Consider the following 16674-nt stretch of genomic DNA (forward strand, 5'->3'; position numbering starts at 1 on the left):
TCAGTTGACTCATCTATAAATATGTGTTTTATCACTAGGACAGAATTCCTAGTTTGTCATGAAATTAAAGAAAGGAAAAACTGCATGTGGGCACCAGATTAGTTTTATAATAAATTGTTCATAAATTGTAGTGCATGGAATGCCTAGTTTAAAAATATTAATGCTCTTGGAACAAAAATGAGCATAACCCACTGTCATAGTAGGTATGTTTAGATGAGCCATTCCAAAAGATAATTTTCTCAGTTTTACTTACTATTCCTGAACTTAAGGAATCTTACTTGAGGACATGATCTTTGTTTTGGGGCCTTTTCTGACTAACCTGTACAGTCCTGCTAGTTTCATCCCTGTCTCCTTCATCGTATGGTCAAAGGCAACAATTAAGTTAATGTAAAATAAATCTTTTTCATAAAGCAAAAGAACTAAAACTTTTTTTTTGTAATACAAACATGAAATGAGTAGCATGGGAAAAGTTTAATGTGAAAACTGAGATTAAAATTTTGTTCTGTGAATTCAGATCTGAGTAAAGGAGGTATGCCACAAAATACCATTAGATTTTTAATTTATAGTTTAAATCTTTTTCTCTACCCTTAGTGCTCACCATGGCCTGATACTCCTACGGCATATGTAAACAACACCTCTACCCCAGCTCCAACTTTTACCTCTGCTCAACATAGTAGTACTTATAGTATCCCAGACAGGTAAGAATCTTAAATGATGATACAGAAGACAGCTTTTTAATACTGTACTTATTCTGAAGTATTTTTCTTCACATGAAGATGCAACATGAATAAATGTGGGAGATGGACAATTAATGCCCAAAGTTGTGTGCAAATGGAAGAAGGGAAAATGTTGCATTTCATAGCAAAGACACCAATCTGTAGTCTTTGAACTGCTATAACTGAGTCCTGGTCTACGTTGTACTGCTTTAACTTATACCAAGATGCAACCAGTTTTCTTAATGTGGACAGAGTTCTTTTGTTACAAAGGTGCTTTACACCATTAGTTTATTCCTGTAAGCACTGTGTGTTGTATCGGTATTGCTGTCTTGGAAAATCTGATCAATAAACCACAGTAGAATAAGGCTAAGTGAGTTGATTTGTCTTCTATGAGAGTCAGTCAAAGTAATGCCTCCTGGGTTTCTCTTTTTGTCAGCCAAATATTGTTAAAAATATTTAACTTGAACAGAAAATTTGTACGTGATCTCTGAGCACACAGCTATGTTTCAGTTGACAAGTTGGATAGAGATTATAGACCAGATGACTTAGTCTCAGTGTGGTGGTCTTTCTCTTTTAGAGCAGGGCAGTCCAACTTCTGAGCAGCTGGTGACCACGTGCTGATGTGGGCTGTCTGGAAAGCCCACTGCCAGCTCAGTGGGGGCCCCTTTCCACCATGCTGTCCTGCCCCCGGGGCCCTGGCTGCCACCTTAGCAGGAGCAGTGAGGGAAAGGCAGCCCCTCAGGAGTTCCAGGGAAGCATGTTAACCCCTCAGAGGCCATACATGGCCCAGGGGCTGCTAGTGCTCTTAAAGGGTACTTTCTACCACATTTGTAGAAAGTGTGTAGACATGGACAGCATGCAGCTGCCATTAAATAGGGATGTTGTTATTTTGCAAATTTCAGAATACTTTTGTGTGCTGTTTGAATTTTTTTGTTTTTAAATGTTCTCACCTTCTAAAAATCCTTTAATACAGTTGTTTCCTTCCCCCCAATAGCAATTCTTCCTCTCCTAATCATCAAGGAGATGGATCCTCTCAAGGGTCTGGAGATGTGAGTATCTGTTCTCCTGTTTCATCGTTGTTATGCTAAATGAAACATCTTTCCAGTTGAATAACATGAAGTACAGCTGATTTCTAACCAGCGTATTATCTATATGCTTTGATTAGAGGACATAATATGCATAACTGTCTTTTTTATAACTTACTGAACTGTTTATTTTGGTAATTTATATAAACTAAGTAAACTAATCTTCAGCTCTCTTTATTACAGCAACTTCTTCCTTCAGCCACAATCCAGGAAACTCAACAATGGTTGCTCAAGCATAGGTTCTCTACCTATACAAGGCTTTTTTCAAATTTCTCAGGTATTATTTTTAAACTACCTGTCTAAAATTTCCCACAGGTTTAAAATGATAAAACTGTAAAACCATTGTAAAGAATAGCATTGTAGGGTTGCAGATTTAGTGTATCCTCCTACTTTACAAGCTAATTGTGCTCAATTTGAGGAAGAGGCTGTTTTTCTAATTGCCAGCTCTGCAAGCTCATCCTGACAACTGCAAACGAAACTGGGTTCGTTCTTCTGTGTCACTTGGTAATGATGATTCACAGATTTAGTTCAGACCTAGTTTACCCCCCTATGTAGGGGGGAGATGAAATAACACACAGGATCTTCAGAATTATGGTCCATCCAGTGTGTTCTGTCTGTAACACCTGGTGTTCCTGTGGAAAATACAAAAAAAAAAAATGTTTGGTAGTTGTGGGACATTCTGTCCCCTTCCTGATTCCTAATCTGTGGAGATTGATTTAAAACCCAAACTGTAAGGTTTAATGATTTTTTGTTCACATTATCTGAAGACTATCCAGAGCTGTTACCATTATAGATCCATTCACTCTTTGCTGATTTTTGCCCTTGATATCCCGTTGCCTGAAGCTGAAGAAGTTCTTTACAAATGCGGTAAAAGTTATTTTTCTGAATTTAGTTTTAGCCTCATTGAATTGTCCCAGTGCTCTTCCTCAAATATGTCAGTGTGGATCCCTCTATGGATACAGATGTCTGGAATTAGAGTGGTTGTGTCTGTTGTGGCTGTACACCTCACACTTTTTTTATGCAGGATCTGGAAGTAGCTGCAGCCCTAAAAGGGAGTGCAGCTGTCACCTCCTGCCTTCACCCCCCTTGGCTTCTTCTTACGGCCAGAGCAGTGAGTTTCTGACCTGCTAAATCCGTGGTTTCAGTCTCAAGGCACCCCTTGTTAGATTCCAGGCTCCCTTTGGAAAATACCAGTTTTTGAAGTTTTCACTAGTTTTATGACTACAGAAAAATAATACAGCAGTTTTTCTCTTGTGAAGAAATCCAAAAGACTGCCACTGGTTGTAATGTTTTTGACTCTGAAATCCTATTTAAATTCTGTGGGTTTATCTTGTGAATTCTGTGTAGGCATTTGCACAACACTCCTGAAAATACCTTACTACACCCCAAGGTGCTGTTGCACCCTGGCTGAGAATCACTGTGTTAGATCTTAGCTTTAGGAAAACCTTATAAATTTATTTGGAACTTTCTTTATTTACCTTTTAATCTTCAGTTGCTTCACTCATATTGATTCAGCTTGACTGAACATAGACCAAAGGCTTCCTTTCTCTGGAAGACTCCTCTCCATAGAAGACTTCAAGCTCTCTGTTCTGCAGTAGGCTAACCCTATTGAAAGATGCATACAAATTGTACCTCTTTTGTCATGTGTAATAAATGCCAAATGCATCTGTCATTTTCTGCTGGGGCACAGAAGACAAAGTTCAAACTCCTGTCTTTTGGAATAGTACCTTTGTAAGTAAATTCTAAGATCCTGCTCATAGGCAATCATCATACAACACCTTGTCCAGCAGATACGGGGGGCCAGTTTAGAAAATGAGTTCCAAGAAAGGAACAAGCACCAGTATAGCAACCTGGCAATCAAAAAGGGTAGCAACAATTTCAGTGTGAATGTCCAGTGCTGTCAGATGGCTGTGAACATGGAAGTAGACACTCCAGGGGAGGATTGGTGTCCTCTCATAAGAAAAGGCAACACATAAACACTGCAGGAAATCCTCTAGAACCTGCATGGTTTGGAGGACTACGGAAAAGCTACAACTTCTGGCACATGAGAACCTGTCTCCAGAACTGCCTGCCTTGGGCCTGTAGGAGAATAACAACAACCACAACTACTGAAGCATCTGCTGGTACTGGTATGGAACATTGTACCAAGACTGTCTTATGCCCCTAGAGATGGTCTGTGTACTTTTCAGTGTCACACAGGCATATCTTCTCCCCTCTTCAAGCAGAGAGCCATATCTTGTTAGATGGGTGGTCAGTAAGTACACTTGACTGGATTTTAGATTCCCATATTGGGTTGAGCCACCATCATCTCATCAGCACTGACATCCAGTGAGCCAACCACAGCTGTCATATTAAACACAACCAAGAGATTCAAATGTAACCATGTATTTTACCTTTTGTCATGCTGAAATTCATTAATTCTTTTTTTGTTGTACTTTTGGCGGGTTTTTGATTTATAACAACACTTTCCTTCTAAGGGAACTTGTTAAAGGCCTCTGGAAGTCAAAATATTTTTTCAGTGGGGTTTCCTTTTTGTCCACTATCTTAGTGGCTTCTTTGAGAAGGCTCTAATAAATTACTGAGCTGCCTTTTGAAGAATAGTTGTTCCACCCTAGTGATCTTCAAAAATAGTCTTTCCTGCTCAAGTACAGGGGGGGCTGGACCCGATGATCTGTGAGGCCCCTTCTAGCTCCTAATGACTATGAACAGGTGCTGATAGACCTTACATGATCTTCCAAATGTTTCATTCTTCTTTTAATTTCAACTGGTTTGCTAGATATAGATATTGAACTTACTGCTCCACAATTTCCTGGATAATCCCTGGAGACTTTTACACACAGATACATATGCTTTCCTCCTATCATTTGCTACAGTAACTGTCCTCAGTGACGGCTTAATGCCATGTGTATTTTCATTAACAGATCAGGTGGATCTGGCAGTGTGTTTTATTTGAAATTACTAGTCTGGTCTAGTGTATCATCTTCATTACTACAAAGGGAAGGTGCTGGGTGATTCAACAACATCTTTTTTGGTGAAGATCTATATAAAGAAATAATTTAGTTTCTTGGCTGTTTCTTTTCCCTCCTTTAGTTTTCCTATTAGTCCTTAATAGACCAGGCAAACCACCAGTTATTTTGGGGGCTTTTTAATTATGATATACTTACAGATCTTGTTAGTAATTATGTGTGGCTGTTGTTCTACAGTATCCAATTTGGTCCATTTACTTCCTCTCTCACTTCTTATTTTCTCCTGCAAATTAAGCTCTTGGTTTCACCACTAGACATATGCAGCTTCTGAAACATCTCTTCTGTGCTATAGAAAAAGTTGTTCTAAGAAGCAATTGTTTACAGTGATTAGATTTGTTTCCGTAAGCTGTGCTCTATTGTTCACTTAACCAGTCTATATGTGAGTAACTGAACATTTTCAGATTTTGCTGTTTGTTTCTAAACATTCACTTTTTTAGTACGGAAGCTAATAATAAAGCTCTGCTAGTATAGTAGAGCTTACAAACAAATACACAGTCCTCTCTACTAGATCCTGTGGCATCTTTAAAATGCAACAGTATTCCTGCATCTTTTTGTCGTGGTCTCATAGCTTACGGCCAGATACTCTATTCAACTGACTTAAGTTATTCCACTGTGCTTCTGTAATGTGCACTATACCAGCATCCTTTTTGATTAAGAGACATTCTAGTCCCTAAGCTTTTTTCTTTTTTCATAAGTGTGTGTATATAAAAGTGAGTATGTTAGATGTATCTTGACACATCCTCCTGTTTAACCCTTTTTATGGTACTGGTCCTCCTATCCTTTCTTCCCCAAGAGAGTCATGTTTTGTGGGCTGTTCTCCTGAATTACCACTCATTACCAGTATCTTTATGTTGTCTTGGTGCTGATCAAATTCTGAAAATGCTTATCATGACATCATGACACCATGACTGATCATTTTTAAGTCTCTTACAAAGCACATCCCTCTTGCATAGACTCCCCTTCCTCAAAAGATTCCCATGGCCTGATACAATTGCAATTACCTTTTTGGCAGGCATGTCTCAAATTAGTCCTCCAACCTTCGCAAGTGCCACTACAGTCCTCTTCCCTTGCTCAATCTGCCATTCTGTTTCCTGTCCTCTATTTTCTCCAAATTTGCTAAGTTGTTGGCTACCTTTCTTGTGCTCCCTCCTCAATCTGCTGCTCTGCTTTCAACTCCATGCCCTTTCTGCTTCTGTGTTGCTTGTCCTCCTTCCTGATCTGCCACATGGCTCGCATGCAGCAGGTTGACCACCCCAACCTGATAGAATAACAACACCCCTTTGTCCTGTCTTCTCAGCTGTGTTGAGATCCCAGAATTTTTTTTGACTGCCTGGACCTGCCTGGATTTTCAGAAAGTGTCATGAGTAACACTTGTGCAATCTCACAGCCATTGTTAGGTTTGCAAAGAGGTAACAGATAGGCTTTGTAAATGTACAGGTCTGGTGGGCTAGAGGGTACAGAGTTGGATGTGTTCCTTTTCTACGTGTGTTGATTCTGCAGAGCTAGTAGGATCGAAGAGTAGAAATAACGTTAGTCGTGTCATCAGGACACAGGAGCATTCTTTCTTCTTTGCTTTTGATAGAAATGTACCTCATGGGTGGCCAGCCTGCAGCATGGGTGCCACCAGTGCCACGAGCAGTCTCTGTGCATGGCACACAGCAGAGCAAGGAGGGGACAAGCAGCAAAGTGGAATATAGGGCAGGAAGCAGAGCAGTAAATCAGGGAGAGAGAAGGGATAAGAGTGGTACTTGGGGAGAGTGTGGGGTTAATTTATGGTACCCCTGCCAAAAAGGTTGGCCCCTATTATGGTAGATTTTATAAGTCTAGCAATACGTTCTCGAGAATACAGCAATACAGATAGCCAAAGGTGGCAGTTTCATTGCAGATGGCATAGAACCAATGGTCCAACTATTTCTGTACTTAATTTAAGGGACAGTAGTTTATGATAAACCAACATGCTATGGGCATGCCTCTGCTTTGTAATGTGCAACTGAAATACATTCACCCAGCTTAAATACTTTAACCCAAATCAAATCATTTAGGCTTTTATTTGTATCTACAGAAATGACATTACTGTGTTTTCAAAGGGGTGATACTTGGTGCTATTAATGCTGTCCACCTCGGGAAATCAGGCCATTCAAACATAGCATTGGATAGTGCCTCTCCAAAAATGTTAAAGCAGAAGTGGCTCATTCATCCTCTGTTTTTATCTTGCATTGTTGTGTTGCTCTTCAAGGACCAGCTTGTAACTTGTCCTAGAACCAATTGTTCCCAACCTTTTTCAACTCAAGATGCTCCTTTGGAAAAGCCAGTTCTTAGCTTTCACTTTTTTTGAGTAATTCCGTTGCAAAGAACTGAGAAAACTCACAAAGAGGTTGGAATGTTTTTTGACACTCTGGATTCCTGTTAGAGATCTCTAGGTTTGTCCTATGAATCATTTTTTGCGCATCTAACAGCATTAATATTGAGGCATCCTGTGGCACCCTTAAAAGGATCTCAAAGTGCCACAACTCTTGTGGAGATTCACAGTCCTAAACAAATTCTTGACATTGCTTTTTGCTTTGTACTAAAAAAACTGACAAAAATCCTCCTCTTCCTATTTCTCCAGGTGCTGATTTATTAAAGCTGACAAGAGAGGATCTGGTACAAATCTGTGGTCCGGCCGATGGAATTCGGCTATATAATGCACTGAAATCCAGGTAAAATGCCAAGCGCACACTTAAGTGCTTTTGTTTAATCATAGAATGTGCCTTTCTTAGAATAGGGGATCTGGGAGGTATGCATTCAGAGTTAGATTGGCGTAAGCCCATGTGAGCTGTCTCAGGAGTTGGCAGTAATGTGCTCAAAAGAAGACTGTTTTGTGTATACCTTCAGGGCAGGCCACAGATATGATGCAGGCACTGATGAATGCAAAGGTAGACTGTAAGACTGGTAGCAATGCAGTTGGGAAGTACTGATTTCTTCAAGACGGATGGGTTTGTTGCCAAGAGACAAAACTTCTCATTTAGGTGAGCTATAAAGAACCTAAAGTCTTTGAGGTCATAGCTGTTAATTATTAACAAATTCAGCATTCTAATTTGACGTAACTGATTCTAACTGATGTAACGGATTTTTTATAACATGCTGACTTTTAAGATCTGTAATTACTGCTACTCCAGTAATAATGTTGCAGGTTTCCAATGTAAATAAGCTAGGTCTTAATAATTTTAGAATTGTGGAATTAGTTTTTAAACTTAAATTTATTAGCACTTTTGACAGACAAGCTCAATAGTTCTGATAGTAGCTCATTAGATTAGCTACCTGTGATAGTTTATGATGCATTCATTTAAAATAGTGTGTAAAACAGTAATCTTTTAAGCATGTTCTGAATGCTAAGACTTTGAATTCAGACAAATACAAATTTTGCCTGTACATGGGTAAAAGTTTGTTTACCTTTTAATATGTGATCTTTTTAAATTGCAGGTCTGTTAGGCCCCGTTTAACAATCTATGTCTGCCAGGAGCCAGCAAGGAGCATACAACTGGAAAGTCAGCAAGATGCAGGAAGTAGCGATAACAGCAACGGTGCAATATATGGTATGATACAAAGGTCTCTTGAATATTAGCATTTCATGCTTTACTAAGGTGCAAAGTAAAAGTATATTGAGAGGAAAGAGCTATAGATCCATTTTGTTTTATACACTAGAATTGTGGCTTTCTGGCGTGCAAAGCAGCAGTAGGAAATTTGTGTTCAGCAAGTGAGTACACAGATGGAAGTTGATGGGGGCGTGAATTAGGAGCACAACAGCTGTTTTAAGCCTTGTGATACACAGCACTTTAATTTTCACTGTAAGTTTTTTATTTTGTTCTTGGATGCACCAAATTCTGTCACTGTGTGTCACTGCGGATAAGATTCAAGTGAAATTGGAAAAGACCTTTTCCTATGCTATAAAATGCTCACAAGACAAGTGCTGAAGGTGCCCACAGGTAGGTAATGTGTCAAAAAGCTATCTTCATTAAGAATAGCCATGTGGTGAGGAATGGCCTGGATTACAGAATTTTTCCATCCGTTTTTTAACAGAAATATATTTATTTTTAGTCACTTCACATGTTATGGCACATTTGACCATGTCATCCCTTGGGGCACTTTGGTGAACAATTCTTCCCCCAGATCCTGGTGAACACCCCAATAATCTTTTCTTTTGTATTTCTGATGCTGTGTAGCTTGCTTCCAGTATTGAAGCAAATAAAGCAGATAGTCATAGAACTATATTGAAAGCCTGATTATGACAAGTAACTGTTTTGAAGGAAAAAGTTATGACAGCTGACACCAATTAATGAATTAGAAACCAGGAAGAAACAGTGTTAGAAACTAGGAAGAAAGGTCTATGGCTTCTTAAAGGGTTTTGCAAACCAGGGATATAAAATTAAACATCCTGAAGAAATGTGGTTTTTTTCCATATAATAAATGTTTATTAATTGACCTAATGCTTACTGAAAGTTGATCTTTTTTCCTTTATAGTTTATCACGCAATCTACTTAGAAGAAATGGCAGCCTCAGAAGTCACTCGCAAGCTTGCTTTGGTGTTTAATATTCCCTTGCATCAGATCAATCAGGTTTACAGACAGGGTCCCACTGGTATCCACATCCTTGTTAGTGATCAGGTAACTTTCTCCTCAGAAATTGCATTTGCTTGTTTTTGTAATTTCTTCAAAATTAGACTAGCTCACTATTAAGACTGTGCATTAACAGCTGAGGCTTATTTTAAAACAGCTTGTATCCACACTTGCTATGGGCATGCTTCTCTTAAGTGTCATTGTCCTCCTTTGCTTTTTGAGAGCATATATAAAAATGTCTTGATAGTTAGAACTTGAGTTTCTCCGTAGTGTTAAAGTGAACCGAGACAACACTGTTAAATGAATGCAGTAGTTTGCTTAAAATACTCATTTCTCCCCTTCCCAGAGTGGAAAACACTTCATACAGTGTTCAAAATAATATGTAGTTAAACTCTTCTTGCTAAACTTTGGTTCTCAGTACAGAATTATATATACACATATATTGCGGTCCAATATCGGATTAGCACTGATATAAGGAAAAGTGACTATCAGAAATTGGCCTGATGTGGCCAGTAATTTGGCTGATAAATGCCCATGCATGCATGCAGCTGCAGCATAGCACATAAACAGCGAGGAGCACAGCCCAGCAGCTTGGAGAGCTGCGTCCAGCTGGAAAGTCTGTTGTGGTGGAAGGGGAGGGGGAGGGAAGGGGTCTGGGGGAGCAGATCAGTGCCCCCTGCGATAAGGGAGTGGGGCTGAGGCAGGTGCTGCCTAGCTAGGATGGACCCACACCTTATCCGGGAGCATGCGCCCCTGGATCTGTGTGGGGTATGGGCAGGATGGGGCTGGGGCTGTGCCAAGCTCTTTCCGGGAGTGGGCCAGGGCTATGCTCAGGGTGCACAGCAGTGATACTGGGAGGGGGGGGCTAGGGGAGGGCTATGGTGGATTTTGGGGTGGGTGCAGCCAGCCCCCTCTGTCCCACTATCACCCCACCCTGAACATAGCCTAGTCTAGCCTATGCTGGGAGGAGCCCAGCACTGCCCTGGCCCCAACTGTGCTGTTGCTGGGGCTGGTGCTGTGCCAAGGGCACATGCCTTCCACCCCTCATGTGTTTCCAGGATGTGCAATGCAATGGGAGCCAACCGCCCCCCCCCGAATGAGCTGCAGCTCCGTCCTGTGCCCTGCCCTGGTTGGGCAGTGCCTGCTCCAGCCCCACTCCCTCCTTCACTGCGGGGGCCTTGATCTGCCCTCCCATGCTCCTTTTCCCCCTCCCCTTCCCTTCCCTTTCCACCACAACAGACTTACCAGCTGAATGTGGCTTTTCAAGCTACCAGGCTGGTATTGGAAATTGGATTGATATCAGCCAATGTGCCTCCTTAAAAATCGGCTATTAGTATCAGCCCCCAAAATCTCTATCAGTGCACCCCTACAGAATTCATTATTGGCACTTGATACAGTTACAACTGGGGCAATAAGGCGTGTGCCGGAAGACCCCTCAAAGTCAATGAGTCACTTTAGTTTGTAGCATGCTTTTTACCTTAAGTAAATGCAACATTATGAAAGTATTAATATGTTTATTGTAGCAATATGGAATCTTTACTTTGCATCAGTTTTAAAAACAAAACAACAACAAAAAAACCTTTAAGTTTGAACAGACATTTTGGTTCACTTAACTCCAGCTGTTCCTTACAACTATAATTTCAGACTTCAGGAACCTCAAGAGGTCATTCGGTCCAACCCCTGCATGAATGCTATTTCTAAATGATCCCTATCAAATCCTTATCCACCTTCCATTTGAAAACTTACAATGAAGGAAATGGTATGACTTCCCTCGGAAGTATGGGGACTTAGACACATAAGAGGAGGCTGCTCCAACCAGCATGTAAACTGACACTCTTTGGCAGCCTCACGCGTCACATATATCAGTGGTGCAGCACAACTTAGCACTGAGAAAATGGTGGCAGCGCACTTTTGATGTGCTTTTAGTTCAGAGCGTACTGCCACCATTTTCTCGGCATGGAGGTGTGCTGCGTCACTGCACGTACTCCTGACATGGCACCAGGCACTTTTACTGAGAGCAGCTCACTAATTAAAAGTGCTCGGCGCCATGCCAGCAGCATGTGTAAAAATGCCCTATAATTTCACCACTGTCTTACTGTTTTAACAGTAAGGAAGTTTTTTTGAGCCTGTATAATTAATGTTACAATGTATTGAAACAGAATATAGACAAGTATTAGCCTTTTGGAACTAAAGCTGCCTGGACATTCAGACTGCCCTCCTACCAGGGACAAGGATGACATTTTAATGTGTCCTCTCTATTTCTAGATGGTTCAAAACTTTCAAGATGAGAGTTGTTTCTTAGTCACCATAATAAAAGGTATGCTGGCTTTTTTCATGATGGGGATAATGAAAATCAAGTTATTGTGGCAATAAGAAGCCATAATTAGGCCTTGTTTCAGTGGAAGTTCTAGCTATGTGGCACCTATGTTTTTACAAACCAGAAAATGCATTGAACTTGAGATGGAGCAGAGGGAAAGAATTAGAATTGGTTGATGGAAGCTGGAATTGTTCACAAGTCTTTCTGAACTGGTTTGCTTTAAAACCTATACTCAAAAAATGTATATTGTAAAAGCACAATACTTTAGACATCTTTGCTTTTTAGTGTTCTAGTTTAATATTAATCACAGATTCCTGTTAGTACAATCACCTTACATATTTGAATGAAGTTATTGCTCCAGATCCAATTCCTAAATTTCTAAAACTACTGGAGCAACAGAATGTGGGTGTAATTCAACAACACTGTTTAGATTATCACCCACTACTTTACCATATAAAGTAAAATCCCTGTTATCTGAGATTTTACTAACTGAAATACTCCATCAACTGGCATTTCAGCAGCGGGACACACGTGATGCCATGCCCCGTTTTCCTGCTTGGTGTGCTGCTTTTTGATTCCTAGCTGCATTTGTGCCCCTCCCCCCGTTGCAGCAGCCTATGGCTGGGCTGCCCTGGCATTTGTGAGGAGCAGGGGAGTGGCATGCAGCCATCAGCACCAGCTGGGCCAGGCTCCCATGCCTGCTCCCCTGGTAGGGCTCCCAGCTCCCAGGGGCAGGGCTGGAGCCACCAGGGTACAGGGACCTACCCGCTCTGGGAGCAAGTCCTATGGCCCCTCCCACCTGGGATCAGAGCTGGCCATCCCCCTCTTGCTGTGCATCCAGCCAGAAACCCTGTGCCTCAGGTAACCAGCACTTCTACCTTACTCGTACCCCCCCATTCCACACTCGTGCCAGATAACTGGGATTTTACTGTACCTACAAAAATAAAATTACTTTCCTAGTATCATGAAGTTTCCAAAGTAGAAGTGTCCTGTTCTGTGGTACCTTTTTAATTTAAATTTCAAAATTTTAGCATGTGCACCAAGAAGTAGAGAATATTAAAGGTTGAATTACAGAATTACCCTTAATATCCTGGTATTTGGCTACCATGTAGCTGTGACAGGTTTTTTTCCCCATAGCCAGAAAAGATTATTTTTCCTGTGTTAAACAATTGCAGAGGATCTGTTATTGAGCATAAAGGAGGTAATAATGCAGGTTGCTGTATTACTCTTCTTGTTTTCAAAAGACACAATAACTTATCTATGAAAAACTTCTTTGTATTACAAAATTTTAAATACTTGGCATTTTGAACTTGCCAACTTACATTTTAAACTGAGTTACTTATGGAAAGAACAAAATCAGACATATGGTAATTGCTCCTATTCATATTTATATGATGCAACTAATACTTCATGTATTTGCTGCTCAGGTATAGACTGGCATTATTTACTTATTCTTATACCTCATTGTTCCTGGAGCCTGCCTTTCCTTTATACCTCCCTAATCCTTACATAAATCCTTCATGTTATGCTTCCCAGATTTGTATGTTCTATTCTAGTGATTCTCAATCTTGGTAGACTTAAGGCACACCTTAGAAAATGCCAGCTCTCATCTTTCACTTATTTCTCAAGTATGGAAATGTAAAAGCAATTCTTTTGTTGCAAAGAGCTCAAACACCAAAATACTTTTGACATGCTGGACTGCTGTTTGAAATCTCTGGGTTTCTCTTGTAACTCATGTGCAGGTATTAGCACATTTAACAGTGCATGGTGCCCTGAAAGATCTCATGGCACCCCAGTTAAAAAATCACTGCTCTATCCAGTACCCTATATGCTCAGTGCATGACACATCCCTTGCTTTTACCAGATAATATAAGGGGTTAGAATTCACCAGGGGGAGTATCCCTTAGCATCATGTGAAAAGACTTGTCGCTGGGTGTATTGTCAGGGCTCAGAGTCCTTTTAAATTTGAAGGCTTCCATTTTCGAGATCCAACAACTGGTACTCACTCTGCACACCTGGTGATATAAAAACTGATTCAAATTAAAATGCCATTTGGCTCCAGTAACTACTGCAGTTTTCAGCTGCTTGACTTTATCTGTGCTTTGATGCTTGCCTTCTTCCACAGTAGTAAAGTGGCCCCCCTTCCCGCTCAGCTTCAGCCAGCAGTGGCAGTGAGAGAATGGGGGGGGAGAGTGGCTGAAGGGGGTGGACGCTGCTGTGATTTGCACACACACACAAGCATGGTTTGAAGAAATTCTGCACTAAGCTATTCAATATTCCTTGCTAATGAAAACTAAGAAAAATCACTACTAAAATCACCTGACTTGACTTGACTTGAAATTAATCCTTTAAGTAATTTTCAACCTGCATTATATTTTGTTTCCAGTGCTCCTATTTGTTTCAGTTTGAAGCTCTGCCTTATATATGAGATAAGGTTGAAGAATGAGAGCACTACTTGATCTTTTTACTAGAAATGAGGACAATAACTTGGTTCTGTGATGCTCAGTGTCAGAGCAGCCTTATCAGGAAAACAGGATGATTCAGTTGGGACGGGATACTAGAAATAAAAATATCGAATCAGATTGAAAGATTGTAAAAGTTGATTTTCAGAATTTTTAAACAGAAAGAAGGCAAAGTTGCAGTGTTCTGCATAGAAGGTCAGAAAGTTGAGGCAGTTGTTTTTCAAGTAGATAAACTTCATATTGAAGGAAAGAGCTTTTTTCTACTCATTAATAACTGGAGAAAATGTCACTTTTAGATGTGGGGGTTTTATTGTATTGCCTTCAGTATTTGGGATCTTTGTTTAAAAGGATGCCACTTTTCTCTCTCCTTTGCAGCTGAAAATGGTGAAGGTTTCCACATAATTTTGAAGTGAGGGCAAACATTTGCTGGATTGCTGTTCAACTGCAGAGTGAAGTCACACTTAATGACTATGAAGATCATCCAAAAACTCTTAGGATCTAACTTCACCATATAAAATGTTTCATATTGAAAACACAAGATGACCTTTCTAATGAGCTGTTTGATAGGTAAACTTTCTTATCACTGCCATAGCTAAGTGTCCTCATAAGAGGTATAATGCCATGACAGCTTATGTACAGGCATGGAAGACAATGTAAGCAAAGGTGGTTGCCCTTCAGTGAAATAAGGCAAATTATGGCCAGTAGATACAGTTTGTAGAAGCAGTACTGCTTTCCTATTGCACTGTATCCAGTTTGGAGATGAATGTAAACTTATTTGGGGGCATTTACCTTTCTGTGCCAGTTTGTCTATTACTTGCTTGTACCTTATGCTGAATTTATTTTTTGATGTTAGCAGAGCACATACTGATCTGTGTTGAGATGAGTAGTTAAAAGCTGATAGTGATCAGGTTGTCGGGTCTTTGAGAGTAAAGCTGTCAAAACGGCTTCCCCGTGTAAATTGTGTATAAGAGTGTACGTAAGAAGTGTAAATGCCAGAAAAGGATTTTTAAGAAGTCCTAGCCAGATGCAATATATGCATGCAGCCAACTGCATTGTCAACAGTACCTTATTGGAAGGAGTAGTATAAATCCTGTGGGGTACAAAGTAATTTTGTGTTTTGCTTTAACAAATTTAATGGAAAAATTTGCCTTTGCATCCTTTATTTAGTTTCTAGTTTCTCTATGGAGCACTGCTGCAGTTGAACTCTTTAACCTTCTGCTTGTGAAATGGTGGGTTTAAAAATACTGGCAGTGAGAGTTAGATTTTCCTGACTTAATGGAAATATTGCTGACGAGGGAAGATGACCCACAGGCACCAAGGGGCTACATCACAGCTTTAAGCAGCATCCATTAAATTGCTTAAACACTAAGTATACAACACTTAAGTCTCCCTAGCAGGTAAATGCTTGCTACTGTCTCTGTTTATGGGCAAGTATCTTAACTGTTTCTATAGCCTCAGATCCATACCACAACACTTTCACAGTGCCTCTTCCACATGAGGAAACACACAAGTTACCTTTGAAATAAGGTAATGTGCTTTTTCAAAGCTGGGTTTTTTTCTGGAAATTGTCAAACATGGCACTGCAGTTCACAGATTGAACATTATAGTTGCACAGTAATAGGTACTTTGGGGGATACTTGTCAAAGGCACAAATGGCAGTGAGATCTCTTAACCATTCTTTGTGCCTTTGAACCACCCAACCTGCCAAAATCTGGGAAGAATGCTTTAATTTTTGGATGCTATAGTGTTAAGTGGCAAATTTGTAGAGAGCAAAAGAGCATTCATTCCCTCTTAACTGGGTTAAGTGCTTAACAAAAAGGCCTCTACAGTGGTAGCAAATCTGAACATTTGAATCCATGAAAACTAGAGTTTTTTTCTTTCCTGTTTGACTTAACGTTTTCTGCACTGATAAAGTAAAATGTCATGACTTTACATTTCTTCTGCCTATTAACTTCTCATCTTCAGGTATCGTTTGGGTCTTACTGAATTGACAATTGTTGTTCAGTTCTTTCAGCTCAGCACCATCTTCAAATCCAAATGTTTTATAAAAGTGGAAAAATCCTTGATTGGAAAGTATCCAAATGATTATCTAATTTTAAAGGGTATTGAGAATTGTACAGTAGTTTGTCCAGCTCACTTGAAATTGGAATTAAATTATGGCACCAGCAAATTGCTTTTGTTTTTTAATAAGATGTACACATTTCAGTTTAAGTATAAATAAATGTTTTTCAATAATTTTGTAAATTGCTTTTTGAAATCTCTGTTGAAATGGAGGCTGTCATTTTGGGAACAACAATATTGCATTTTCTACATCTTCCAAGGCAGTTCAGTTTTGCCCCCGCATATTTTTTTAAAAGTTTTGCATATTAATTGCAAAAAAAATGTCATGCTATAGTTGTTGAGCCTTTTCTGGAAAGATGGTCAAGACTTACTGACAGTGAAACAGAACCAAAAGACCACATACTTAAAGTAA

General features: G+C 40.0%; 1 protein-coding gene across 4 annotated transcripts in view; it reads left to right on the forward strand.

Annotated features, from left to right (window-relative positions):
- The window catches only part of UBP1 (upstream binding protein 1), a 79066-nt gene extending 62621 nt beyond the window's left edge, over positions 1-16445 (forward strand). For 3 of the 4 annotated variants that reach the window (XM_090050341.1, XM_090050338.1, XM_090050340.1), the window contains 8 exons: positions 592-698; positions 1711-1765; positions 1985-2078; positions 7436-7526; positions 8290-8402; positions 9328-9470; positions 11688-11739; positions 14577-16445. In XM_090050341.1, the coding sequence (XP_089906467.1) occupies positions 592-698; positions 1711-1765; positions 1985-2078; positions 7436-7526; positions 8290-8402; positions 9328-9470; positions 11688-11739; positions 14577-14614 (693 nt within the window). In that variant the 3' untranslated portion in view covers positions 14615-16445. Of the gene's footprint in view, positions 1-591; positions 699-1710; positions 1766-1984; positions 2079-7435; positions 7527-7701; positions 7836-8289; positions 8403-9327; positions 9471-11687; positions 11740-14576 lie in introns of those variants that run through there. The other variant, XR_016442766.1, reaches the window with a different exon arrangement.
- The last annotated feature ends 229 nt before the right edge of the window (positions 16446-16674 follow it).

This window comes from Crocodylus siamensis, chromosome 5, assembly GCF_052110815.1.
Source record: "Crocodylus siamensis isolate JL-2025a chromosome 5, ASM5211081v1, whole genome shotgun sequence".
NCBI classification, from domain to species: domain Eukaryota; kingdom Metazoa; phylum Chordata; order Crocodylia; family Crocodylidae; genus Crocodylus; species Crocodylus siamensis.